The 25504-nt window shown below is 42.1% G+C and overlaps 1 protein-coding gene across 4 annotated transcripts in view; it reads left to right on the top strand.

Annotated features, from left to right (window-relative positions):
* Nucleotides 1-25504, top strand: part of MTHFD1L (methylenetetrahydrofolate dehydrogenase (NADP+ dependent) 1 like) — a 209955-nt gene that overhangs the window by 78307 nt on the left and 106144 nt on the right. For all 4 annotated transcript variants that reach the window (XM_087425142.1, XM_087425144.1, XM_087425145.1 and 1 more), the window contains 3 exons: nucleotides 4995-5135; nucleotides 8177-8245; nucleotides 15974-16085. In XM_087425142.1, the coding sequence (XP_087281268.1) occupies nucleotides 4995-5135; nucleotides 8177-8245; nucleotides 15974-16085 (322 nt within the window). The remainder of the gene's footprint in view (nucleotides 1-4994; nucleotides 5136-8176; nucleotides 8246-15973; nucleotides 16086-25504) is intronic.

The following is a 25504-nucleotide window of genomic DNA, read 5'->3' as shown; positions in this document are numbered from 1 at the left end:
AAGCCATAGAAAATAGAAAAAGTTAGGAGGTGTAGGACACACGTCAAGAAGTTCTCACATGCCTCTCGTAAGAGTTACAGATGGAAGTAACAGAGAATGGAGGAAAGAATGTTTTCAAGGAAATAAGATAAAAGAATTTATTGACTCGAAGGAAAACATGAATTTTCATGTTAAAGACTCTTAATAAGTGCTGAGCAGGATGAATGAAAAAGACTTACGCCTAGACACGTCATGTTGAAATTTCAGAACACTAAGGGAGAAAAGAAAAAAAATTCTGAAGAGCTGCCAGAGAGAACACAGTCCTGATTAGTGACGAAAGAGGAAGACCTAGGTTGACATCAGATTTCTCACTGATGGCACCAAATGTGAGGTGATGCTGGGAAAATTGATTCGGAATTGTGAAGGGAAAGGATTTTCAACGGAATCCTTAAGCAGAGCGAAAAACAGTAGCAGCAACAATAAAACATGCTGAATAGAAAAAAAACAAGCTGGAATAAGTCACACTCAAATAAGTAGTTGCTGCAGATGAACTGGCACTGACATGAAATGCAGAAACTAAAGAATAGATAATTTTGACATAATCAAAAATTTAAATTTTCAGTATGAAAAATTGACAGATACAGAAAAATAAAAAAATTGTAACAGACTGGGCAGGAACATTTGCAACGTGTATAACAAAGGATTAATGTGCCAAACACAAAAAGAGCTTCCACAAATTAATACTCAAATATTGCTCTCGATACGTCTTCACTGGTCACTTTCTTTACAACTGCAACCGTCTGTCCCAAAACTCCTTCTTTTTTCCCTATCATCCTTGCTCATCTTGTCTGTTCTCTGCCTCCCACCCTAAAATGTGAGTTTCATAAGGGCAGAGGTTTTTTTTCTGTTCACTGCAGGATTCTCAGTGCATAGAACTTGGCTACATAGTAAGTAGTAGGTGTTTCATAAATATTTGCTAAATAAATGAAGAGAATAAGTAAAAGACAATTTAAAAAGGCAGAAATAAGGGGCCAGCCCAGTGGCATAGTGGTTAAGTTCACACCCTCCGCTTTGGCGGCCTGGGGTTCGCAGGTTTGGATCCCGGGCGTGGACCTATGCACAGCTCATCAAGCCACGCTGTGGTGGCATCCCATATAAAATAGAGGAAGATGGGCACAGATGTTGGCTCAGGGCCAGTCTTCCTCACCCAAGAAAAAAAAGCAGAAATAAAATGTGAACAAGTAATTATAAAATTGCAGATTAAAACTACAATGGAGTCTTATTTACCTGTGGGCTTATCAGAACGTGAATAAAATTAATATTAAATATTAGTAGGCAAGGAAATAGAGTCTTTTGAACAGGATTGGTGGGAGTGTAAGTTAGTAAAGCCCTTTGTTAATAGTAAAATTTGAAATGACCCAACAGTTCCAACTTCAGAACTCAAGATGTTGAAAAAGGGAGGATGAATATTTGCTTATATGAAAAAAAATCTCTATATAAGGATATTAATTACAGCATTATTTGTAATAGTGAAAATCTGAAACAATCCGAATGTCTGTGAGCAGAGGTAGTTATGTATCATTGGCACATCTTTCTGCACTACAGATACATGTGGCTGTTGAAGATAGTCAAGTTTATATAGAAGGAGTGATGACAATAGTGCTCTTATACGGATTGTGAAATGGAAAGGTAAAAATATACCCCACACACTAAAAAAATTGAAGTAAAATAGATATAGTGTAATTCAGTTTATGTTATGAAAAAGCCAGCATATATATTCATGTATGTATATAAACACACAAAATGGAAGGTAGAAAGATGTACATCAACATCTGACATGAGTTACCTCTCGAAGGAGGATTGGAAAGGAAAGAGGGTCGTAAGGAAGGCCTTTTACATTTTCTCTGTATTTTTCTATGTAACTAGGCACTGGAGAGGTGGGAGACTAATAATGGCTATGATTTGAGTGCCCACTACGTGCCATGTATTGGCAGGCCCATTACATACATTAGCACATTTCAGTTGTAAATCCAGTTTACAAATGAGAAAAGTGGGCATGTTATGAAATAACTTGCTTTATGCATACATTTTTTTATTTATATTTATTTATTTATTTTTTGCGGAGGAAGATTTGCCCTGAGCTAACATCCGCTGCCAAACTTCCTCTCTTTTTTCTTTTTTTTGTATGTGAGCCACTGCCACAGGATGGCCACTGACAGACGAGTGGTGTAGGTCCACACCCAGGAACCGAACCCGGGCCGCTGAAGCGGAGTGTGCTGACCTTAACCACTAGGCCACCGGGGTTGGCCCATACATAATTTTAAATAAAAAAGGATTGTATTATATTTAAGAGCTTTAACTGCTTTTTTTTTTTTTTAAGATTTTATTTATTTATTTATTTTTCCCCCCAAAGCCCCAGCAGATTGTTGTATGTCATAGCTGCACATCCTTCTAGTTCTGTATGTGGGACACGGCCTCAGCCTGGCCGGAGAAGCGGTGCGTTGGTGTGCGCCCGGGATCCGAACCCAGGCTGCCAGCAGTGGAGCACACGCACTTAACCGCTGAGCCACGGGGCCAGCCCTAACTGCTATTTTTAAACTGAAAGACTCTATTAAGGACACCTTTTTATGTTAATAAAGGTAGATCCATATCATCATTGTTTAATGGCTATATAATATCAATTCAACTAGGTCCCTGTTAATGGACGTTCAGGATGTTTGCAGTGTTGGGTGATCATAAATAAACTGTAGGAGACATACACACATATTTGTGTGTATTGTGGCTGATATCCTTAGGACAAAGCCCCAGATCTGCAATTGCAGAGTCACGGAGGATGCAGATTTCAAATGTTGATGTGTATTTCCACATTACCTTGCAGAAAAGCCATGTCCATTCACATCCTTGCCAACATTGCATATTGTCCTTTGTTTAAATTTGTGATAAATAGTAAAAATAATCTCATTGACACATTTATATGACTGAAATATTTTATTTGCAAAACAAAAATGAGCAGCTCTCTAATAGGTACATCATTGAGTCAATAAAATGAATAAGAATGATATTTAAATTGACCCAATTTGTATCATTGTGTATGTTACTCAAGATGCACAGTTTTGGGCCGGCCCTGTGGCTTAGCGGTTAAGTGCGTGTGCTCCGCTACTGGTGGCCCCGGTTCGGATCCCGGGCGCGCACCGACGCACCGCTTCTCTGGCCATGCTGAGGCTGCGTCCCACGTACAGCAACTAGAAGGATGTGCAACTATGACGTACAACTATCTACTGGGGCTTTGGGGAGAAAAGAGGAGGATTGGCAAGAGATGTTAGATCAGAGCCGGTCTTCCCCAGCAAAAAGAGGAGGATTAGCATGGATGTTAGCTCAGGGCTGATCTTCCTCACAAAAAAATAAATAAATAAATAAAGATGCACAGTTTTGAAATTGTTACCAGTTACAAATGAAGTTCTTCATTTCGTGAACTTAACCATTATGCCACCGGGCCGGCCCTTTTCGTCATTTTTTTATGTGCACTGGTTATAATGGAATGATGGTATAGAGAATCCTAAATATCATACAATGAAAAATCACTATGTTTGGAATGGGTTATATGAAGAATATAATAGTTGAATATAGTTGTATTTTCTTTCAGGTAATATCTTTTCACTAAATCAATAACTAATGAAATCTCAACAGGAAGTAGCCAGAAAGCTCCTTATTTCCTTCATTTCCTTTCTTGTCAGTGACAGAAATGCACAATAAAATGTCTCATAAGGTGATCCCACCAGTGCACAGCCATTCTCTTGCTGTGTAAGCTTGAACTTGTCTGGCTCACACACACCCCTTGGGGAGAAAAGAATTCAGCCCAAGCATAATGAAGTGGTTTTGTCCAGTGGCTGAATTAGGAGGAGGAGGAGGTACGCATTCCTTGTGTCTCTTTTAGTTCCTTTTGGACCTTGTACAGCTTGGAGTTAGAGCCAGGAGAGGGACTAGGAAGGCCCAGGAACATCTCACAGCAAGTAGCTGCTCTCCAGCATTTGTTGCTGGGCGCTTCAAGATCTGATGTTGGGGCTGGCCCGGTGGCATAGCAGTTAAGTGCGGGCACTCGGCTGTGGCAGCCTGGGGTCCGCAGGTTCGGGCATGCAGCAACGCACCGCTTGTCAAGCCATGCTGTGGCAGCGCCCCATATAAAGTAGAGGAAGATGGGCATGGATGTTAGCCCAGGGCCAATCTTCCTCAGCAAAAAGAGGAGGATTCGCATCAGATGTTAGCTCAGGGCTGGTCTTCCTCACAAAAAAAAAAAAAAAAAAAGATCTGATGTGGCCATGCCTTCGTGGATAGCTGAAAATTGATTCTGGGTATCACCTTTTGGTGGATTACACAAGTCAGGGTGTCCTCACTGCTGTGTTGAGCTCTTACTCTAGGAAAATGGCCTCAGAACCGTCTTCTTTCACTGTCTGCTCCTCATCTCTTTGCTGGACGGACAAATGCAACCCCCTGACACACCAACGAGTAACAGCGGAGGCAGTCAGTGAGCCATTCATTTGTCCAGTCAATATGTCTTGAATGCCTACTGGGTTTCACACTCAGTCCTCTAAGGTGGGGATTCAAGAGTGAACCCTCCCCAAATGGTCCCTGCCTTCATGGCGCTTACAGTGTAGTGGTGGAGACATGCATGAGACAGATAATCACATTAATCATTAACAACAAGTCTGAGACGTGCCACAAAAGCAAACCACATAGTGCCATGAAGGGGTGTAAGTGGGGGGCCTAGCCAGGCCAAGACCTGCCTCGCAGAGCAGTTCCAAGAAGAGTGTGGCCACCCTAGGGAGGCTGCCCTCAAGAGCACCCAGCCCAGGACCACGCATGCTCTAGACACTCCAGAAACTTGTGCATTCAAAAATGGCCCCTCGAGGATAGACCCCAGGGCCTGCGAGAACATAATCGCTGAAATACGGCTCCTTGTGGAATTGGCCGTCCAGATGGCGATGTAACTGACCAGTGCCTCTGCTGTGCCATTTCAGGCGCAGTTTGACATTGCGGTGGCCAGTGAAATCATGGCGGTGCTGGCCCTGACCCACAGCCTCACGGACATGAAGGAGCGGCTGGGAAGAATGGTGGTGGCCAGTGACAGAAAGGGGCAGCCCGTGACAGCAGAGGATTTGGTGAGTATGCCCATCTCAGAAGCTCCAGAGAGCTCGCCGTCCCTGTCCCTCTGTCATCAGGAGAAGGAAGGTTTTCTGCCTCTTATCACTCTGTATCATGGGAATTCAGAGAAGTTCTGCACACACATTTTTTCCCTCACAAGCCTCTTTGTCTTACAGCTTCATAATGATCTCACAGACATTTATAATGTGTCTGCACCTGGCTGCAACCGAAGCATGTGGAATTCATTTCGTAAGCTTCTCCTGATTCTTGCCAATCCTGATCTCTGCTCTGCCTGGGCGGGGTGCCGTCTATCCCTGTTTCAAATTGAGGGCAAATCACCTTTCCAAGGAATAAGAAATACGTGGCTCCACCTTCATGAAAGGGAAGATAAAGTGAAAATTGGCACATTTTTGGCACAGCCTACTCCCTGGGCACCCCGGCTTGTTTCATTTTGTGCCTTAGATCGAGGTTTCGCCTTACAAAAGCAGATCTCCACCTCAATCAGTGTTGCTCATCCAGCTCCCTTTTGAGTGGAATGATGGTTTCTGTAAAGCTTTTATGATACCCTAGCACACCACCCCCTTTTTAGTCTTTATTCTAATTTGGCACGCTAATATTTTTTCATCTTTTTAATAACCACCTTTACTGTTAGCTTAAACCCCATCAATGGTATAGCTGTTTCATTTGCGTGTACATGTTTATAAGTGCATAGGTAGGACGTAGGCCTACTGGACAGCCGTTGCTCTGTATTTAAGCTGACTTTCCCACAGACTAAGTCACATACCTAATGGAATCTAAAATGCATACTGACAATCGAAAAACAGCTGTGAGAGGAGAAAGGCAGATTAATATTTTATTATTTCTAGGAGCTTAGGACATAATTTGAATCCCTTGCCAACATGTCTTGATTACTTTTTGGCGACTTTTGAAGAGATGACTCTGCCTGACTCATCTCATAGGTCTTGTCGAGTAAATTGGATAGATGTGTTTCTCTCAGCAGCCCTGTGGAATGCTTAGTATAAAGCTTAAAGAGAAAATCCAAATTCAGCTTTCTGTAAAATACTACTTTTTAAAAATTATCAACATCTCAACATTTCTGTCTAAACTAACATATTACAGTTTCTATTTAAATCTATTTCTCTGTATCCTATTAATCTTAGGTATCAATAAATGTGTGCCAGGAGTAGTTTGAAACTTAATCCTCAAATATTATTTCCCTAAATTTATTTGTATGTGTGTGATAAAAATCTCGGGTCCAGAAGAAACCCAAAGTTTACTCTTTTTAGTTATCTTTTGTGTTTCTTATTTGCAAAAAGTACCTAATTTCTTCAGATGCATTTAATCCCGTTGGAGCTGTCAATGGTTCGTCCTCTGTAGAAAATTGAGGGAGGATCTTAGGAACGTCTATCCTTTCATTTTACTGCTTTATAGCCTGTTTTTGATTAGGTCAAGAGAATTTGTGTATTGCAGTGAGAATTGGAATAGAGGGCCTCTGAAAGTTGCTTACAAGATGATTGATTCTGATTTCCCCTGGCAGAATACGTCCAAGCTCTCCCCTCCGTGGACTTGGGATATGGAATGAGTGGCATAGCTTATAGCAGACATGATGGTCACAAAGCTTCTCCCATCAGTGAAGTTCTCTTTGCATGGGTTTAATAAGTCAATTTGTAAGGAGCAACAAAAGAGTTGTGTCACAGAAAAATCAGCAGGTGATGGGTAACCTGCCCGTGACAATCCAACAGAAATATCCAGCTTCCTTCCTACTTTAGTTTCTGAGCTGAGTTTATTTGACTGGGAAGTATAAGCAGGGAGAGCGTGCAGAAAAGTAGACCAACTACTGCCCCCTCTTCCGCCTGCTCTGCGTTATGAAAAGAGAACTAATTTCTCTGAGCCCTTCCTGGCCAGCACCTTTCACGTTAAAACATCCTAGTATATTTATAATGGATAGGTTACATTTCTTGCAATGTATGTTTTGTACAATAAAGGAGAAAATAAATTGGATTTTCTTTAAAAATCTCAAATGAGTAAATATTTTAAAAATAGAAATTGATCACGTAAGAGACACAATATTGTTGGTGATAGAGATAGAGGGAGAAAGTAATAAACTAGTGCACTTTGGAGAAATGAAAACGCTCTAGGTTCTACCATTTGGTCTGTTAAGATCTGTTGCCTGCCATTTTAATTTTTTCAGGGCTACCTTCACATGCAGTTTCTCATTTTATAGCCTTCTGGTAACTGACTAGTTTGTTGAAAGACACACCCAGTGTCTTTAGCAAAGGTGAAGAGGCTTTTTTTTAAAAGCTTACCTTTGTGGCCTTCTTTGGCACACTTTTTTCCATAGTTCTCACACTTCATCCCTGTTATCTCTTCCTTCTCTCTTCTAGGAATGGGGAAAGGGGACTTAGAGGGAGCCAGACCCAGAGCTTCGTAGGACTGGAAGGAGGCAGCCACATTTTATGTACAAGTAGCATCAGCTTTATTCTAGGCAGACAGATAGCATGAGAGGCAGAAAACAAGAAGCCTGTCAAATGCAGCAGTTTTTTGAGTGCCTTCTGTCTGTGGGACGAGAGGTTGAGAGAGGGTGCGAGAGCAGAATGGGTGGATGCTTTTAGACATTTCTCTTCACCTCTCTTCGTTCCCACTTTGTAAATAGTCTTGTTTTCCTTCTTCATCTAATTTCTTCAGTCAGTGATATAATCTCTGGTAATGAAAAAATAATGTGCATGATTTCCAGAAAACACTTTTAGGTAGTCTAAAATATCTGCTTTGTGGCAAGCCTCTTAAACACCGTCAAGGAAGGTTTTGAAAAAAGTGCAGCAACTGCTACTTCCCCATCACTCCTCACTTCTTAGAATGGTTGACATCCATTCAAGTGAGGAGAGATGGATGGAGGTAACAGCGCTGTGTCACCTGTAGCCCAACGGTGACAGCAGCCCGTGGGAACGCCCCCCCAGGAGGCAGGCTGGTGAGAAACAGCCAAGGGATTCACCCTTGCACGGATCATCTTTTGTCAGTAATCTAAATAAGTGTTTTCTTTTTGTTTTTTTCTCTCCTTTAGGGGGTGACAGGTGCTTTGACAGTTTTGATGAAAGATGCAATAAAACCAAATCTGATGCAGACCCTAGAAGTAAGTGATTTTCTTTTTATAGACATTGTTGACGGTGTTTGCATTAATTGGATTCCTTGCGTGTCCCCATGCAATGTGAGCATTTCTAGTCAATATGAGCTTGCAAGGAGCATCAGAGTAACTCCATGGTCATCCAAAAAAAACTTACAAGTATATTTATAGATTTTTTGATATGATTCATATCTCAGCTAATGAAGTACTAATTGACCAGAGTAGAAACTTAGAAAGTCAGTGTCTGTCTAATATCTCAGTAAGTTGTGTAGCCACGTTTACATGATGTTTTCTATTTCGCCTTTAATTTGACTTAGCCTCTCATAATCATTAGGTTTTGGGTTTGTTTTTCCAAAGCAAAACACATAGTAAATGCTGAGAAATGTTTTCCAGGAAAGTATGCTGTGCTCTACTTTTTTGTGTGTGAGGAAGATCAGCCCTGAGCTAACATCCGTTGCCAATCCTCCTCTTTTTTGCTGAGGAGGATTGGCCCTGAGCTAACAGCCATGCCCATCTTCCTCTGCTTTATATGGGACGATACCACAGCATGGCTTGACAAGAGTGTTTCGGTGCATGCCCAGGATCCGAACCTATGAACCCCAGGCCGCTGATGCAGAGTGCGCGCACTTAATGGCTACGCCACCAGGCCGGCCTCCTGCACTCTACTTTTATAAGGGTGTTGTTTTTGTATTTGACTTGCCTTGCTCTTGTCTTCATTGAACTTAAATTTTCTCATCAAAATATCCCTATTTTAATCAAGTTTTCTAGTCCCTCGTCTTGCTCCTTTGATGTAGTAATTGCCCAGTTCCTTCCTCCAGCTAATGAGACCCCAGGATTTGGGTGCAAGCAAGGAGGCAGTATCTGGCTCAGGCTCACAAGGAGACAAGTGGAAGGGTGGGAGTGGGAAGAATGGGGAGACAGTGGTGTACTGGTAAGTGTTTTAACAGCCAGCTCTCTGGGGGGAGCTTCCTGGTTTAAAGCATTTGCCAATTTCCATGGTGTAAATATTCCCATTGCAGCCAATTTCTGGCTCCCTTCCAGATGTCACTGAACAATGGAGTTGGGAGGAAATGTGCACCATCAGTGGTGCAAATGGGCTGTTTCTCCTCCAACTATAGTGAGAAAAAGGGAAGTGGAGGTAGCCAGAGGGCAAGTACGTTGGGGGAAGACCTAGCAGAAAGACAAGTGGAGTATCCATCCATTTATTCATTCATTCAGCTGACACAAAGTTTAGTTTGAGCGTACGCCCTGCCATTTACGAACTGTAACTGTAACCTTGGGCAAGTTTTTTAACATCTCAGCCTCTGTTTTCTCCCATGTAAAATGGCGAGAGTAACAACTGCTAACCTAAGAGGGTTATTGTGAAGATTTAATATTTATTGAGCACATAACCAGCAGGCCTTGTAGGAGGTGCTTAGGACACAGCAGGGAAAAACGAAGTCCCTGTCCTCCTGGAACTTGCATTTTAGTGGGAGAGACAGATGGTGGGGAAATAAATCAAAGCATAGCATGTCAGCTGGTGGAAAGGACTGAGGAAGAAAAAGAAGAGGGAATGAGGGGACGGAGAGTGGTGTGGGTGTCTGATGAGGTGATGCAGGAACACAGATGGGAATAAACCAAGAGAGTGAGCCATGTATGTGTCTTGAGGAGGAGCTTTCCAGACAGAGGGGAACATTTAGTGCAAAGGCCCTTGGGCAGGAATGTGTTTCTCAACTGGAAGGCCTCCAGCAGAAGTGAGAATCCAGATGCAAGACGTGACAGAAATGGTGGAACCAGACAGAGCTAGAAGGTCCAGAGACGGTGAGGTGTGGAGACGGCCCCTGAGCTGGCCTCACCTCCTGCAGCTTGAGTTCCTTCCTCTCTCCTGATCTGTCCATCATTCTGCAGACATGCTCTGATATAAGCCATCTTAAAACCAAACAGTTCCAGAGACCTCCTGTAACCCTGTGGCCCCACCCACCTACCACTCCATTTCTCTGGTCCTCTTCACGGTCGGATGTTACTGTCTGTAACTGGGGTCTCCACTTTCTCACCTCCACTCTCCTCAGTGACTTCAGCCTGACCTCAGGTGCCATCTCTCCCGACTGCTCTTGTCAAGGTCGCCTGTCCCTGTGTGTGACCAAGTCTTCCTTTCTCTGTCCTCATCTACGTGACCTCTCAGCGGGGTCTGACACAGCTGATGTTTCTTCCTTCTGGAGCACTTGCTTCCTCTGGCTTCCATGACACCTCACTCTCCTGGGCCTTCTAGGTAGCCTCTCCTCTGTCTCCTTCACTGGCTTCTTCTCGGTTCAGCCTCTAAATATTGGAGGGCCTGATCTCTCACTCCTCCAGCTACACATTGCCCCGTTATCAGCTGGGTGATGACCCCCAAACTCCAGTTCTGAACCTCCTGACCTCAGAATTTCAGACCTATATGTGTAGTTACCAAAAGCCACTTGGGTGGGTAAAAGCCATTTCAAACTTATGTGTGAAAAAGGATCTTTGATTCCCAACCACCTCTGCTTCCTCCCAGCTTGCTCCTTCTCCCAAACCTAGTCAGTGATTCAAGCCAAAAACCTAAGAATGGTCTTGAGTTCCCCCTCCCTGTTTCAACCCTGCAGAGACTTCCTCCTTGATGATCTCCGATCTGTCCACTTCTCTCCCTGCCTCCTCCCTGCTCAGCCACCAGCACGCCCCCTGCGCTACCAGAGCAGCCTCCCGGCTGGTCTGTCTGTTTCCACTCTTTCTTCCATACTCCTTTCTCTGCTCAGCAGCCAGAGAACTCTAAAACATAAATCAGGTCCTGTTGCCTTCCTGCTTAGAGTCTCGGGCGGTTTACCCTCGTCCTCTGGCTTGGAAATCCCACAGGATCTGGTCCCCCGCCCCTTCCCTCTCTCGCCCCTCATCCTCATCTCTCTGTGCCTGCTCAGGCCCGCTCCACGCAGACACCACTGCCTGGGCTGCTTCTCCCGATCCTCATATACCTGGCTCCTTCCCGTCCCTCAGGTCTCATGTCTTTTAAATATCGGCTCCCCAGAGAGGCCTTCCAGGGCCCCTCAGTCCAACACAGCCCCGGTCACTCTGTCCTGTCACCGTGTTGTCATTCTCTGCATGGCACAGCATATTATCTGAGTGTTCCTATTTCTTGGTTTACTGTGTTTCTTCTCCCACCAGGATGAGAGCAGGACTTTTTTTTGTCTTGTTCACCACCATATCCCTAGCTCCTAGAAAGTGCCTCATACATGTTAGGGGCTCAGTAAACACTTGTTGAATAATTAAAAATGGATACTTATTATTTTTACTATATTGTTCCTAAAAATATGTATATATGTTAAATAAATAACTGAATGAGTGAGGAAAAAATATATAAAGAGATGTGATATTGCTTCCTCGTGACACTTCCCCCTCAAAAAATGAGCACGTTATTATTATTGGGGATAATCAGTGTATTGTTTTAAATAATTATCTTTCTTAAATTAAAAATTACTTCTACCTTTAAGATGTTTCCCACTCTAGGGGCCGGCCTGGTGGCGCAAGCGGTGAAGTGTGCGCGCTCCGCTGTGGCGGCCCGGGGTTCAATGGTTCAGATCCTGAGCACGCACCGACGCACCGCTTGTCGAGCCATGCTGTGGCGGCGTCCCGTGTAGGGTGGAGGAAGATGGGCATGGGTCTTGGCCCGGGACCAGTCTTCCTCAGCAGAAAAAGAGGAGGATTGGCAGATGTTAGCTCAGGGCTGACCTTCCTCCCCCCCCAAAAAAAAAAGATATTTCCCACTCTAAAAGTCTACTTTCCATTTAGTGAATGAATTCGTGGGTTGGACTGCCTCTAAGCAATCCTTATTATACTCACATTTGTGTCTATATTTCTATTTAAGACATAGGCCATTTTGACATTACTTTGACAGACAGTGGGCATTGTTGGAAAAATGAACACAGCATTCAGTTAAAATATCTGCATATATTAACTCGGCCACACGTGTCTTAAATAGTCATTCTAGGTTAACCTGGCTGTTCAGTGGTACTCGGAGTCTAAATTAGCAAATACGATCTAAAAGTCATTGGTTAATGTACAGATGGTGCTTACGTGCTCACGTTTGAACACGCTTGATGGTTAATCCCATAGGAGGTTATCAAAGGATGCATTGCTGTAAGTTGCTGGGAGCCCAAGAGTTCTCAACCTTGGCTGCACATTTGAATCTCCCAGTAAGATTTAAAGGTCCTGATCCCAGGCTCCACCCCAGACCAAGGGAACCAGAATGTCTAGGCTGGTAAGGCCTGGGTACCCCGGTGATTCTCATGTGTAGCCAGGTTGAGAACTTCCCTGTGGAAGACTTAAGCAAGAAGAGAGAGACTCTGGGGCCGGCCCAGTGGTGCAAGCGGTTAAGTGCGCGCGCTCCACTGCAGCAGCCCCGGGTTCGCCAGTTCGGATCCCGGGCACGCACCGACGTACCACTTGGCAAGCCATGCTGTGGTGGTGTCCCATACAAAGTGGAGGAAGATAGCACAGATGTCAGCCCAGGGCCAGTCTTCCTCAGCAAAAAAAGAAGAGGATTGGCAGATGTTAGCACAGGGCTAATCTTCCTCACAAAAAAAGAAAGAAGAAGAGAGAGAAATGGACCAGTCTTAACATTTATCCTGGGTTAGCTGTACTTGGCTTTGAGGGAAACACCCTGGTACGAGACTGTGCTGTCCAACATGGTAGCGACTGGCCGCATATGGTTATTTCAATCTAAATTAGTTTAAGTTACATAAAATTTAACATTCAGTTCTGCAGTCATACTAGATACATCTCTATTATATATTTATTTATTAAAAAAATTTTGGGCCGGCCCCGTGGCTTAGCGGTTAGGTACGCGTGCTCTGCTGTTGGCGGCCCAGGTTCAGAACCCCGGGCGCGCACCGACGCACCGCTTCTCCGGCCATGCTGAGTCCACGTCCCACATACAGCAACTAGAAGGATGTGCAGCTATGACATACAACTATCTACTGGGGCTTTGGGAAAAAAAATGAATAAAATTATAAAAAAATTCTTTTTTACTAGCTACATTTTTTTTAAATTTTATTTATTTATTTATTTATTTATTTCCCCCCCCAAAGCCCCAGTGGATAGTTGTATGTCATAGCTGCACATCCTTCTAGTTGCTATATGTGGGACGTGGACTCAGCATGGCCGGAGAAGCGGTGCGTCGGTGCGCGCCCGGGATCCGAACCTGGGCCGCCAGCAGTGGAGCGCGTGCACTTAACCGCTAAGCCACGGGGCCGGCCCAACTAGCTACATTTTAAGTGTTCAGTAGCCACATGTGGATGGTGGCTATTGTATTGGATGGTGCAGATATAGAATATTGCCAGCGTTGCAGAAAGTTCTTTTCGACAAAGCTCTTTTAGAGCTCTGGCAAGCAAACAAGTCTTCTAAGTGTTAATCTTATGAAATGTTTGAAAAGTCCATTATGGAGAATATCCATAGCTTTGTCATCACGAGAAGCCTAGATAGTTCTTGCATTGCTTTCCTAAGTGTTCCGCATATAAAATAAAATACCGAACTCATGATAGATATTTTTACATCTTTGGATTAGACAAAGTGTTCAGCTCAGTGTACCGTATCATATAGCTATAAACATCAGCTGAGCGTGTGTGCATGTGTGTCTCTGTGTTTGAATGTCTAACAATGACGTTCCTTGAATTTTTCTATTCAAACTCCATTTTGGGAGTTGCAAGACCAGGGCTCCAGTACTCCTTTAGTGATTAACCCTCTGTGTGGCCTTTAATTTTAAGTTAAAATTAAAATGCTGCTGATCTGGTCTTTAGAGAGGTTATCTCAGGAACAATGATGTGTTTAGGCTGACCCAGCCACACCCTGTCCCCTGTCCCCCCTGGAGGAGGAGCCGGGTGCTCCTCACACACTTGGCCACGGTGAGGGTTGCACGTGTAGAGGCGTGAAGCCAGCTGCCACCCAGGGACGGAGGCTGTGACCTTGTCCTCACTAAACTCTTCCCAACTCCACCAGCTTACCGTAGGTGGCCATGTTCTAGGATCAGCTAGGTTAGGAGGTGATGGAGACCTTGGTTTTTGAATAATATTTACTTCAGAGCACTTAAAAGGTTTATCTGGATGCAAGTGAGAAGTTATAGATAGGTAGACAGATAGAGGTCTACACACTAAACATACATACATACATATCCATCAACACGGACGTTTGAGTTTGAGTCTCAACTTTATTTCCACATACGTTTGTGTGACCACTTTAGGACTCTGTTGTCCCTCCTGAGGACTTGGGGAGGAAAAGCAAATAAAGAACTCACAGAGTGGCTTTGATAAACTCTGTCGTTTTCATTCTGAGAGATGAGTTTTCTTTCCCTTCTTTTCTTCCTGCTTTTGTTCAGTTTTCTCATCTTTGAAACATGTTCGGCTAACAGCCCATCACGGTTCATGGGAATTTTCCGTGGCTCCCAGGCCCCACCCCCACCTCACTCCCTGTCATGTCAGTGAAAGGGCAGCCTGTATTTTCACAGGTGGAGCCACGGTTCAGATACACAGACCCCGGTGGCCATGGCTGGGCTCCGAATAAAACCTGAACATTTTAATGCATGTGGATAAATTCTTTTGGATAGAGCTACAGTCTGTTCTCATTGATAAGGGAAGGGAAAGTATAGAAATGGCATTAAAAACGAATATATAGATGGATTTTGTTTAAAGAATTAAAATCTAAAGTTTTCCATAATTCCCTTATATTGACTTCCTTTGTAAGAATTAATCTAACATTTTACTGAGTGACGTTTTTCTTTGCTTTTGTTGTTTTAGTAGTTACCAGATTTTTAACATGAGACAATTAAACAATGAGAAAGACTTGAACAGAATTTTAAGAAATCAGAATAAGAAGTTTATTACTGTAAATATAAAAACAGCCTATAATAAACTTAAACTGTATGTAGTTGCCCTGCCTTGACTCCCACAACTCATTAATTGTTTTGATTTTTTTGTTTGCTTTAGATTTTTCTTGAAGTGATTAATTTCTTAATGGAAAAAAAGCATTTAAGTAAGCCTCTTAGACCATCAGTGTCTAATTCCATTCTTTTTAAAAATATAACGTAGAATAATATGAAATAAGGTCAATAGTTAATTTCATGGTCACTGAGGCAGCTAATACAGTGGCTTATCAGAATTATAGTAGGAGGGGCCAGCCCTGTGGCATGGTGGTTAAATTTGGCTCACTCCACTTTGGCGGCCTGGGTTCAGATCCCAGGCTTGGACCTATACCACTTGTCGGCAGCCATGTTGTGGCACCAACCCACATACAAAATAGAGGAAGATGGGCACAGTGTTAGCTCAGGGCCAATCTTCCTCAAGCAAAAAGACGAAGATTGGCAACAGATGTTAGCTCAGGGCCAATCTTCCTCAAGCAAAAAGACGAAGATTGGCAACAGATGTTAGCTCAGGGCCACTCTTCCTCAGCAAAGACAAAAAATATATATATAGTAGGAAGTAACTGATTCTTGTAGCTTTTTCTCCCTGATGCAGCATTAAGTGTAGAATAACACTGTTCTAGAATACAGGGAATTTGGTCCTTTGAGTGAGTCAGAGTGTTTTAACTTTCCTTGAGAGACTTTGTGCATTAAAAATGCAGTACTAATAAAGGCAGAATGGGTTAGGTAAGTCTTTAAATTCACAACGGTATGTCCCACCTTGCTTGCCCCAACTTGATCTTGGTTTACATGCTTCCGTTTGTCTTTTGGGGTTTTAATTTGTTCTTCAACTTCCACAGGGGACACCTGTGTTTGTGCACGCTGGCCCCTTTGCTAACATCGCCCATGGCAACTCTTCAGTGTTGGCTGATAAAATTGCCCTGAAACTGGTTGGTGAAGAAGGATTCGTAGGTAAGTCATTTCTTTTCAATTTAGTCATTGTAGAATATGGAAGAAATCTAAAAAATGATGACTGGAATAGAGTGATATCCATACTGACTTGAAATATATTCTTTTAGGCCCACGTTTCCTAGAAGATCTCAGTATTGGAAAAGCCCTAAGGTCTGGTCTATACTCGTGAAATGATGTTGTGGTTGAACCATAGATTCTGATGTCAAGGACATATGGGTTTGAATATAAGCTCTGACACTTGCTGGCTGAATGACCTTGGTCACATTTTAATGACCTCTGAGTCTCAACTTTCTCGTCTGTAAAATGGTGATTACAATGTTTTATGAAACCTTATAGGGTTATTGTGAAAACTAAATCAGATTGTTTATTCATTCAGCAAATATTTATTGAGAACCTACCATATACAAGGCAGGCTACTCAGAGTTGGGGATACATGGTGAGCAAAACAGACCGGGCCCCTGCCTTCATGGAGCATATTGTCTAATGGTGTATATAATTTAATAGGAGACAGTGCTCGTTAAATATTAGCCATTATGAGCAGTAATTGTACTACTAATAACTTGAAATGAAGTCAGTTTGCTGTTCCTCAAATCGGAGTGTGTTTTTGTGGCCTAATGGGAGGGAGATTCCCGACCATTAGACTTGGAAATTTTAATTGGTAGAACTTCATACTTTTCGCTGTTGTCAAGCTCGCCTTTGTGGTATGTACTTCTCTTTGGCTTTTTTGGACATTCCAGCCAGAAAGAGGGGGAAACTGCTGTAGAGTTTGCTCAGTCGTTGCCAGCCCCAGTCTTAGCCATGATATTAAGGCTGTGAGAAAACAAAAGACAAACAAACAAGGATTTGTAGAATAACACCTTAATTTGAGATCTGAGGGATTACACTGGCAGATTTTCATATGCCAACAGGTAATTTCCATTTGCCACATTAGTGCCTATAATCAGCAAGTCTAGGAATTGCTTCTTTCACACTAATCATCAGCCTTGTATCAAATGCAGAAGTGAGTTATTTTACTAGAAAAGATTCTGCTGGACAAAAGAACTTAGCTCTGCACTTTTGCACTCAGCCATTATAGAGTTCATTCAAGGTTATTGAGACTGTTTTAAGAATTCCTTATAGACATGCAGTCAGAGTCAGATGAGAATTTGTATAGTTCCTTCCTCAAAGGTCTGTATTATACAGCTCTTGTGTACTTTGCTGCTTTGGTACCTAATCCACTAGGAGAGTGGCTAGACATGCCATCTAAATGGATTTGCTCGATTGATCACAGCATAATTATAGAGCTAATGGAAAAGGAGGCTGTCAGGGCAGGCACTGAGAAGTTGGGTACTTACGTGGAGTGGTTCTAATGCATCAATTCCACAAATAAAAGAACTTCTAGAAGAAAGCACTCTATTTTATGCTGACAGAGCTCTCTGCCTCTGTACCAATCCTTACTTTGTCAATACATATTTATAGAATATATGTTATCCTGGCAAAGCATCTTTAAAGGTATATGCTGATGATGTATGAAAAACATACTAGTTCTCTTTGTGACCTTGGACAAGTCATTAGCCTCTCTCAGCATGTCCCTTATAGACATTCTCATGTGACAAGTGAGAAACTGGACCAGATGAAGAATTGAATATAGATGGTTAGCCATGGACTCTGTTAGAAGTTGTAGGATCACAACCCTAACGGGTAGTCTGAACTGAGGCCAGTTACTTAACTTCTCTAGGGCTCCATTTCTTCTTCTGATGAAAGGAGATTACCCATGTTGCAGTATTTTAATGAGTTGTATTGAATGAGAGATGACTTTGTAAATCAGAGAACTGTGTAGATGTCAGTGATTGTGCTAATGATTTCTATGATCTCTTCCAGTCTAAGAGGCTGTAAGTTGGGGATAATCAGTGATAGTGAAATCTGTCCACTACCAGATGCTTTAGAGGGCTAGCTCTAGAGTCAGAAAAGTATCTGGTTCAACTCTTTTCAAGTTGTGTAACTTTAGGCGAGTTAGCCATATCTGTAAACTAGAGCTTTTCGTAGGACTTGCTTCATAGGTTTGAAATGAAGATTAAATGAGACCATACATGTTAAGTCCTGGCACAGTGCCTGACACATGTTAAAACTCAATAATTCTTGTCTACTTCTCATTATTATTTTCCCCATTATTGATACATGACTAATAAAGATTAAATTTACTTTTTTTATTTAGGGTTTTTTTTTTGAGTAATGATTTTATTTTAACTGTGGTAAAATACATAAAACATAAAATTTAACATTTTAACCATTTTTAAGTCTACCACTCAGTAGTGAAATACTTTCACATTGTTGTGCAGCCATTGCCACCATCATCTCCAGGACTCTTTTCATCTTGCAAAACTCAAACTCTACCCATTAAACCACAACTCCCCATTCCGCATCCCTCCAGCCCCTGACAACCACCTTTCTCCTTTCTGTCTCTGAGTTTGACTATTCTAGATACCTCGTATCAGGGTACGTTCTGTTGTGAATGGCTTATTACACTTAGCATAATGTCCTCAAGGTTCACCCATGTTGTAGCATGTGTTCAAATTTCCCTACTTTTTAAGGCTCAGTAATACTCCAGTGTATATATGCCACATCTTGTTTATCCATTCATCTGTCTATGGACACTTAGGTTGCTTCCACCTTTTGGCTGTTGTCAATAATGCTGCTATGAACATGGTGTGCAAACAACTCTTTTATGTAACTTTTAGTGTGTCATGCTCCATTATGTATAACTATGTGACAGCAGTGACTTACGTAAATATGTATTGACCACAAGACTCCAGACCTGTACTGTTAAACTCTCACAAAGGTGGTAGATTGATGTTGCAGCTCTGGTGGAATGTTGGAAGCAAAGCCAGTGTATTGAACAGCAGGAACAGGGCGTGATCAGGAAGCAGTACTTTTTCCCCCATTGCTCCGTCAAACCTGCTCTGTGGGTTTCTTCATTCCCTGCACGTGGATGAAATTTATGGTCAAGTCCTCTCTCTCAATTAGTATCAGGTGCCTCTAAAATACATTTTTAAAAATTCCTCTGGTCCCTTTCAGTCATAAGAATAGTCTCATTTTAATAAAAAATGTGTGTCCAGTCTTATATAAAAATCAAAAACTCCAAATTTCATTCAGATTTAAGTTCCTCCTCTGCCCCATGTTGGCCGACAGTGGGAAGGGGAAGGTGGCTTCGTCTCTGTCTCCCCGACTTCTTGCACGTAGGCTGCCTCTGGCCTCCTCGAGGCTTGAAGCTTTTGCATTCAGTGGTCCGCTCCCAGCCTCTTCCAGCTGAGGTCCCACTGTCTTGGCAGAAGCCCTCTGGGAACAGAATTCCTTGTAGAAAATCCTGCTGCTGGTACCACACCTGGGCTCCAGGCACCGCAGACCTTCAACCTCTGACCTACCATGGGTGGGAGTGCAATTACATCTCTCACAGGACCCTGTGTTCTGCTGCCATGGGCGATTTCTTTTCAGCCCGTAGACTTCTTTTCATACCCAACCCACCGCTCTGTCCCCATAAGGCAGGGACACCGTATTGAGCGTTTCTGATCACTCTTTTAAAGCCTCCCTCACTAGCTTGAGAAAAGGGAGAGCAGCTTCACATCCTTCCCACTGGGAGGTGGGGAGTGGGATTCGGCACGTTGATAACTTTCTTTGAAGAAATCCTTTCCTGACTTCTAACCTTGTCAACCCTTTTGAAACCTCAGGGAGGCTGTTGGGCTAAGGAATGCAAAATCTATTTTCAAACAATTTCTTTGTAAATGCCGCTGGGTCTAGCATCATCCAGCATGTGAGTGACACCGTTTTGAAGCCTCAAACAAAAGTGAAACCAAAAGAGCCCCATTTTAACATCCTTCTACAGAAGTTAAATGCAGTAGGCATAGGTTTATCTGAATCCTGAGGAAGAATTTGTGTCCTAAGCAAGGCGTTGTTTATAGGACTGTCTCTCTTAAGATATAAAAAGCACAAACCCAAAAGGAAACGATTGATAATTTTGGTTACATTAAAAAATAGGTTGTGGGGTCGGCCCAGTGGCATAGTGGTTAAGTTCGTGTTCAGTGGCCCAGGATTCACAGGTTCGGATCCTGGGCATGGAGCTGTGCACCACATATCAAGCCATGCTGTGGCAGGCGTCCCACATGTAAAGGAGAGGAAGATGGGCGCAGATGTTTGCCCAGGGCCAATCTTCCTCAGCAAAAGAAGGATTGGCAATGCATGTTAGCTCAGGGCTAATCTTCCTCACCAAAAAATAAATAAATAAATAAGTTGTGTATGATAAAAGACACAAGATGAAAAAACAAGTGACAGATCGGTAGAAAACATTTGCAAAGATAATGGACAAATGACTAGCATTACAATGTATAAACCACCATGGACTACAGACTGATAAAAAAATATGAATAATCCAATAGAAAAATGGGCAGAGGATTTGAAAAAGTAATTTACAGAAAAAGAGCAACCTGACAGAATTTCTGGGTCAAACTGAAAATAAGCAAATGTTCTAGCAATTTCACTGCTATGTATACCTTAGAAAAGAAGTAACTGAAAATATATTTAAGTCCTTTGAAATAATTTACTTTGGTACACATTTATTGCTTCTGCTATATGTTAAGTAATATCTGGTAGGAGCTGGAAATCAAAGATGATTAAGACAAGATTCTTACCCTCCAGTAATTTATAATATGATGTGAGAGACAAGCCCAGAAACAGAGCATCAGTGGTGAGGACAATGCCCTTATGAGATTAAGTATCATATTGATTAACAAAGAACCTTAAGACATGATGGGCATCTCTTAAATAGAATTTTCTCCATACTACTGGTTTTGCTGAGGTGCATTTAGTCTAATTTTTTGTTCTATCCCAACACACACAGGGAAGGAATTATTTTGTCTGCTCTGCAATAATTATTCCAAGATAATGGAATCAATATTCCATTTAGACTTAAAACAGAGTAAAGTTTATTTAATTAATTGCATGAATTCGTCAGACTAGAGCGAAACACTTGATGAGAATTTTGGGAAAAGTGCTGTGGTCACCGTGATTTCTATTTCTCCTTTTGTCAACAGTCCTCATGGGAGTCCACTTAACTTCCACTTACGGCTATAAAGGCAAACATTTCTTTGGCATCAAACCCTAATCAAGTGTTATTTTTAAAAGGAGGAAAAGAAGGAAAGAACAGGAAAACAACTGAGTTCCTAGATTTTTAAAAATTATCTCATGTTTAAACTATTTGTAGGGGTTTCAAACTTACGCAGGAACCTTGGTTTTTTAAATTTGCTTTCTGCTCTCTTAACTTAGTTTTGATTCCAGTTTCGAATGAATACCTTTCTTTCATTCTGGCATGCAGCGTGCACTCATACATCTTTATAGCCAGGGGTTCTTAACTGATGGTCACCAGGCACCCCTCCCATAATTAAATACAGAATTGTACATATGAGTATATGTACTTTTTTTTTTTTAAAACCAGAGAAGGGCTCCACACTTCTCATTAGATTCTCAAAGGGAACTATGACTCAAAAAAGATACAGAACCAAGGTCTACATCTTATAGCCTAAGGGATGGTGTGAGCTGATTAACCTTACTTTACAGTGATCTCTGTGAAGCTTTGGTGAATTTAATGTTCCATCCACATTTGACATTTACACTCTCGTCCAAAGTGCTTGTGGAGAAGTTACCTAACTGATTATGAGTCTCCTCCTGGCTGGCTGTGGACACTCACACAGCCCCAGGCTGGCTTCTCCAGGGGCTGCCTGGGTACACAGCGCAAACAGACACTGCAGCAGAGGAGAAAAGTTAGACCAATGCCCCATTAACCATGCGCTGAGCCTTTGCCTCGAACAGTTCAGGATTAGGATTTAGCAATCAGAAGGAATAGCCGTAGCCGTTCCAAGACAAACTGAGTAGGATCAGGAAACAGAGCTTTGTTAATATTTTCATTATAAATGCTTCATTCTCTGAGCAGTTCCTGAGCTCCAGACCTGTGCTAAAGCCGTCACACTCATTCTCACTTAATCCTTAAACAGTTCTGCGGGGTGGGCGTTATTAGCCCCATCTTACAGATGATACAGCGGAAGCCTAGCACGATTATGATCCGTGTCCGCCCTCACTCAGCCAACAAGTGGCAGAGCTCGAGACCTCAGGGCTTCTCTCACCAAAACCTGTGCGGAAGATTAAGCCGCTCTTCTGCCTACAGTGATTTTCTCATCTCTCCTTAACCGGTTCCCATCCACCCCCATTAATAAATAATTAGTTTCAGATGACCTGTCTACAGCAGATGGTCACATTTAAAAATAGTACCAATAGGGACTGGCCTGGTGGCCTAGCGGTTAAGTTTGCCCGTTCTGCTTAGTGGCCCAGGGTTCCCAGGTTCAGATCCTGGGCGTGCACCTACTCACCACTCATCAAGCCATGCTGAGGCGGTGTCCCTCATAGAAGAACTAGAAGGACATGCAACTAGGATATACAACTATGTACTGGGGCTCCGGGGAGAAAAAAGAAAAAGAGGAAGATTGGCAACAGATGTTAGCTCAGGGCCAATCTTCCTCAAAAAAATTTTTTTAAAAGTCGCTAAAAGTATACATTAAAAAAAATAGTACCAATATAATTATATCGTGCCGATATGTAATAATGTCTGCCAACAATAGTGGAATACTTTTGATTTTTGTTTTTTTTTTTTTGGGGGGGGTGAGGAAGATTGGCCCTGAGCTAACATACATGCCCATCTTCCTCTACAGGAAGCCACAGCACGGCTTTTGATGAGCAGTGTATAGGTCCGCGCCTGGGAGCCAGACCGCAAACCCAGGCCACCAAGCCGAGTTTGTGAACTTAACCACTATGCCGCCACTGGGCCGCCCGTTTTTTTTTTTTTTCCCCTTTCTTTTCTCCTTACTGCTTCAAAAGATCTTTCTCCCTAATATGTTGCTAATTAAAGATTATCTTATCGAGTTGCACTCTGATGGCAGTCTTCTCCTTGGGGCTCCCCTCACCCTGCATCCTTTTGCAAACAGTGCAAATCTCACTACTTAGTAGGACTTCAGGAGACTCTGCTGGTGGCTACACCCACTTCCTGGTTTGTTCTCTGTTTCCACGTTGATCGCCACGAAATTTTAAATATTCCTTTATTTTGGTAGAAGAGAACCAGACCCACCCAAACATTCCTATAATTTCATCCATTCTTAGGAAAAAAAGCTGACATCAGGTGATCTTCCAGCTTTCTAAGCGTTAATTCTCCCAGACCTCACTGTGTTGACATTATTTAGAAACACTGATCTCAGCCCACGCTCCATTGTGTTATGATCCTTCCAGTTTTTTTCTGTAGTGACTGTGTCCATAATCAAATCAAGAAGGAGAAGTGCTGAATTATTGGAGACCCTGGCTGAAGGTCATGTGCAAGCTTTCGAGAAACTGGTAATCACCGGCAGTGTTTTTTATCCCCTATGTTCAGGAAAGCCCAGTAAGAGGATTTCCTTCTTGTCCCAGGAGTTCAGACTTCTCTCGTGCAGCTTGGGCCCTAAGCTCGTTCCTCCCTTTATTCCACCTCACCTTTCTCTTCCCTGCTTTTGTCTGAAGAAGCTCTCTCTTCTTTCATCCGCTAGTCTTCTGTCCTTAAAAAAAAAATTAGTGACATGTTCTGAGCATACAATATTCAGGAAAGTATGAAGATGAATGTAATAAACACCCATGTTCCTACCACTCAGCCGTGTCACAATCATAGCATGTTGCTGTGTGTGCTTTAGTTGTTTTTGTTTGTTTTTTGACCCTGGTAACCACTGTTCTACTTTCTGTCTCTATGAATTTGACTACTCTAGGGACTTTATAAAAAGTGGAGTCAAACAGAATTTGTCCTTTGGTGATTTGCTTTTCTCATTTAGCATAATGTCCTCAAGGTTCATCCATTTTGTAGCGTGTGTCAGAATTTCCTTCCTTTTTAAGGCAGGATAATATTTCATTGTGTGTATATATCATATTTTGTTTATTCATTCCTCCATCTGTGGAGACGTAGGTTGCATCTCCCTTTTGGCTGTTGTGAATAATGGCAGCTGTGAACACGGGTGTACAATGTGTGGGTATTGTGAATAATGGCTGCTATGGGCATGACTGTCTTTTTGAGACACTGCTTTCATTTCTTTTCAGCAGTGGAATTGCTGAATTGTATGCTAATTATATTTTTTAATTTTTTGAGGAACCACTATATTGTTTTCCATTTGGGTTTTTTTTAATAAAACTTAGAGACGTTATTAAGGTTCCCATGAATCCTTCCCTCTTCTTGTTTCCTTTTCTGCTTCTCTAGAGGAAGCCACTATCCTGATTTGCAGGGTTATTTCCAGGCATGCTTTTATACTTTTATCACATATGTATTTATCCACAAAAGATTTACAATAGAGATTCTCAAACTTTCTCTATTGATGACACACCTAGTGTCTCAGCAATTTTTTTCACAGCACCCCAGGCCAAAAGAAATACTTAACACTTTCATTTATTAGGTAGTTAAGTCCAAACAACTTAATGGGTATTTGTGTCCTAATAACTTAGTAGCTGTCTGAGAAAAGAACATATAAATTGAAAGAAAAAATAATATTGTTGCATTCTTAAATAGCCACCATAACTTATTAATGAGATGTGTGTCCTTGAACAACTTCTCAATCCTCAGAGTCCGTCGACAATTCAAACCTCATTTCCTGGTTCATTGGTTTTCACACAGTTCTTGCTTTTTATTGCAGCGACCACCAAAAATTTAGCATCGAGAATATATGATGTCATTGAAAGGAATGCAGAGCGATAATGTTGAAACGGTGAACTACCTCGAACTAGAGGAACTTGCAGTGTCCAATGGATGTCACGTATTGACAAGTTTCCCTCCAAAGTTTAAAATATCCCATGGCTCCTCTGAGTTCATTGCGGTGCCTCAGGGCGCCTGAGCACATCAATTTGGAAACTGCAGATATGCAGCATGTTTTTGTAGTATTTTTATATGTTTTAAAATTTTGTATATTAATAAATGTTACTATCTGCATTGTGCTATAACAGCGATCAGCAGATTTTTTCTGTAAAGGGCAAGATAAATATTTTAGGCTTTGTGAGTCATAGCATCTTTCTGCAAATACTCCATTGCAAAAGCAGCCATAAATAAAACATAAATGAATGAGTGAGGCTGTGTTCCAATAGATTTTATTCATGGACTCTGACATTTGAATTTCCTATCATTTTCATGTGTGATAAAATATTATTCCTCTTCTGATTTTTTTTAAACATTAAAAAATGCAAAAAAAGTAAAAGAAGTTAAAAAAAATTGCAGGCCACACAAAACCAGGAAGCATGAAGGCCATAGTTTGCCAATCCCTGCTCTATAACTTGCTATTTTTGTTCAGTGTTACATTTCTGCATTTATCCAAGTATCTATGATCAAAGAAGCCTCATTTTAT

Source organism: Ceratotherium simum, chromosome 38 (genome assembly GCF_057802395.1).
Source record: "Ceratotherium simum simum isolate JZ-2026a chromosome 38, ASM5780239v1, whole genome shotgun sequence".
Lineage (NCBI taxonomy): Eukaryota > Metazoa > Chordata > Mammalia > Perissodactyla > Rhinocerotidae > Ceratotherium > Ceratotherium simum.
This window is presented reverse-complemented; position numbering and strand designations above follow the sequence as displayed.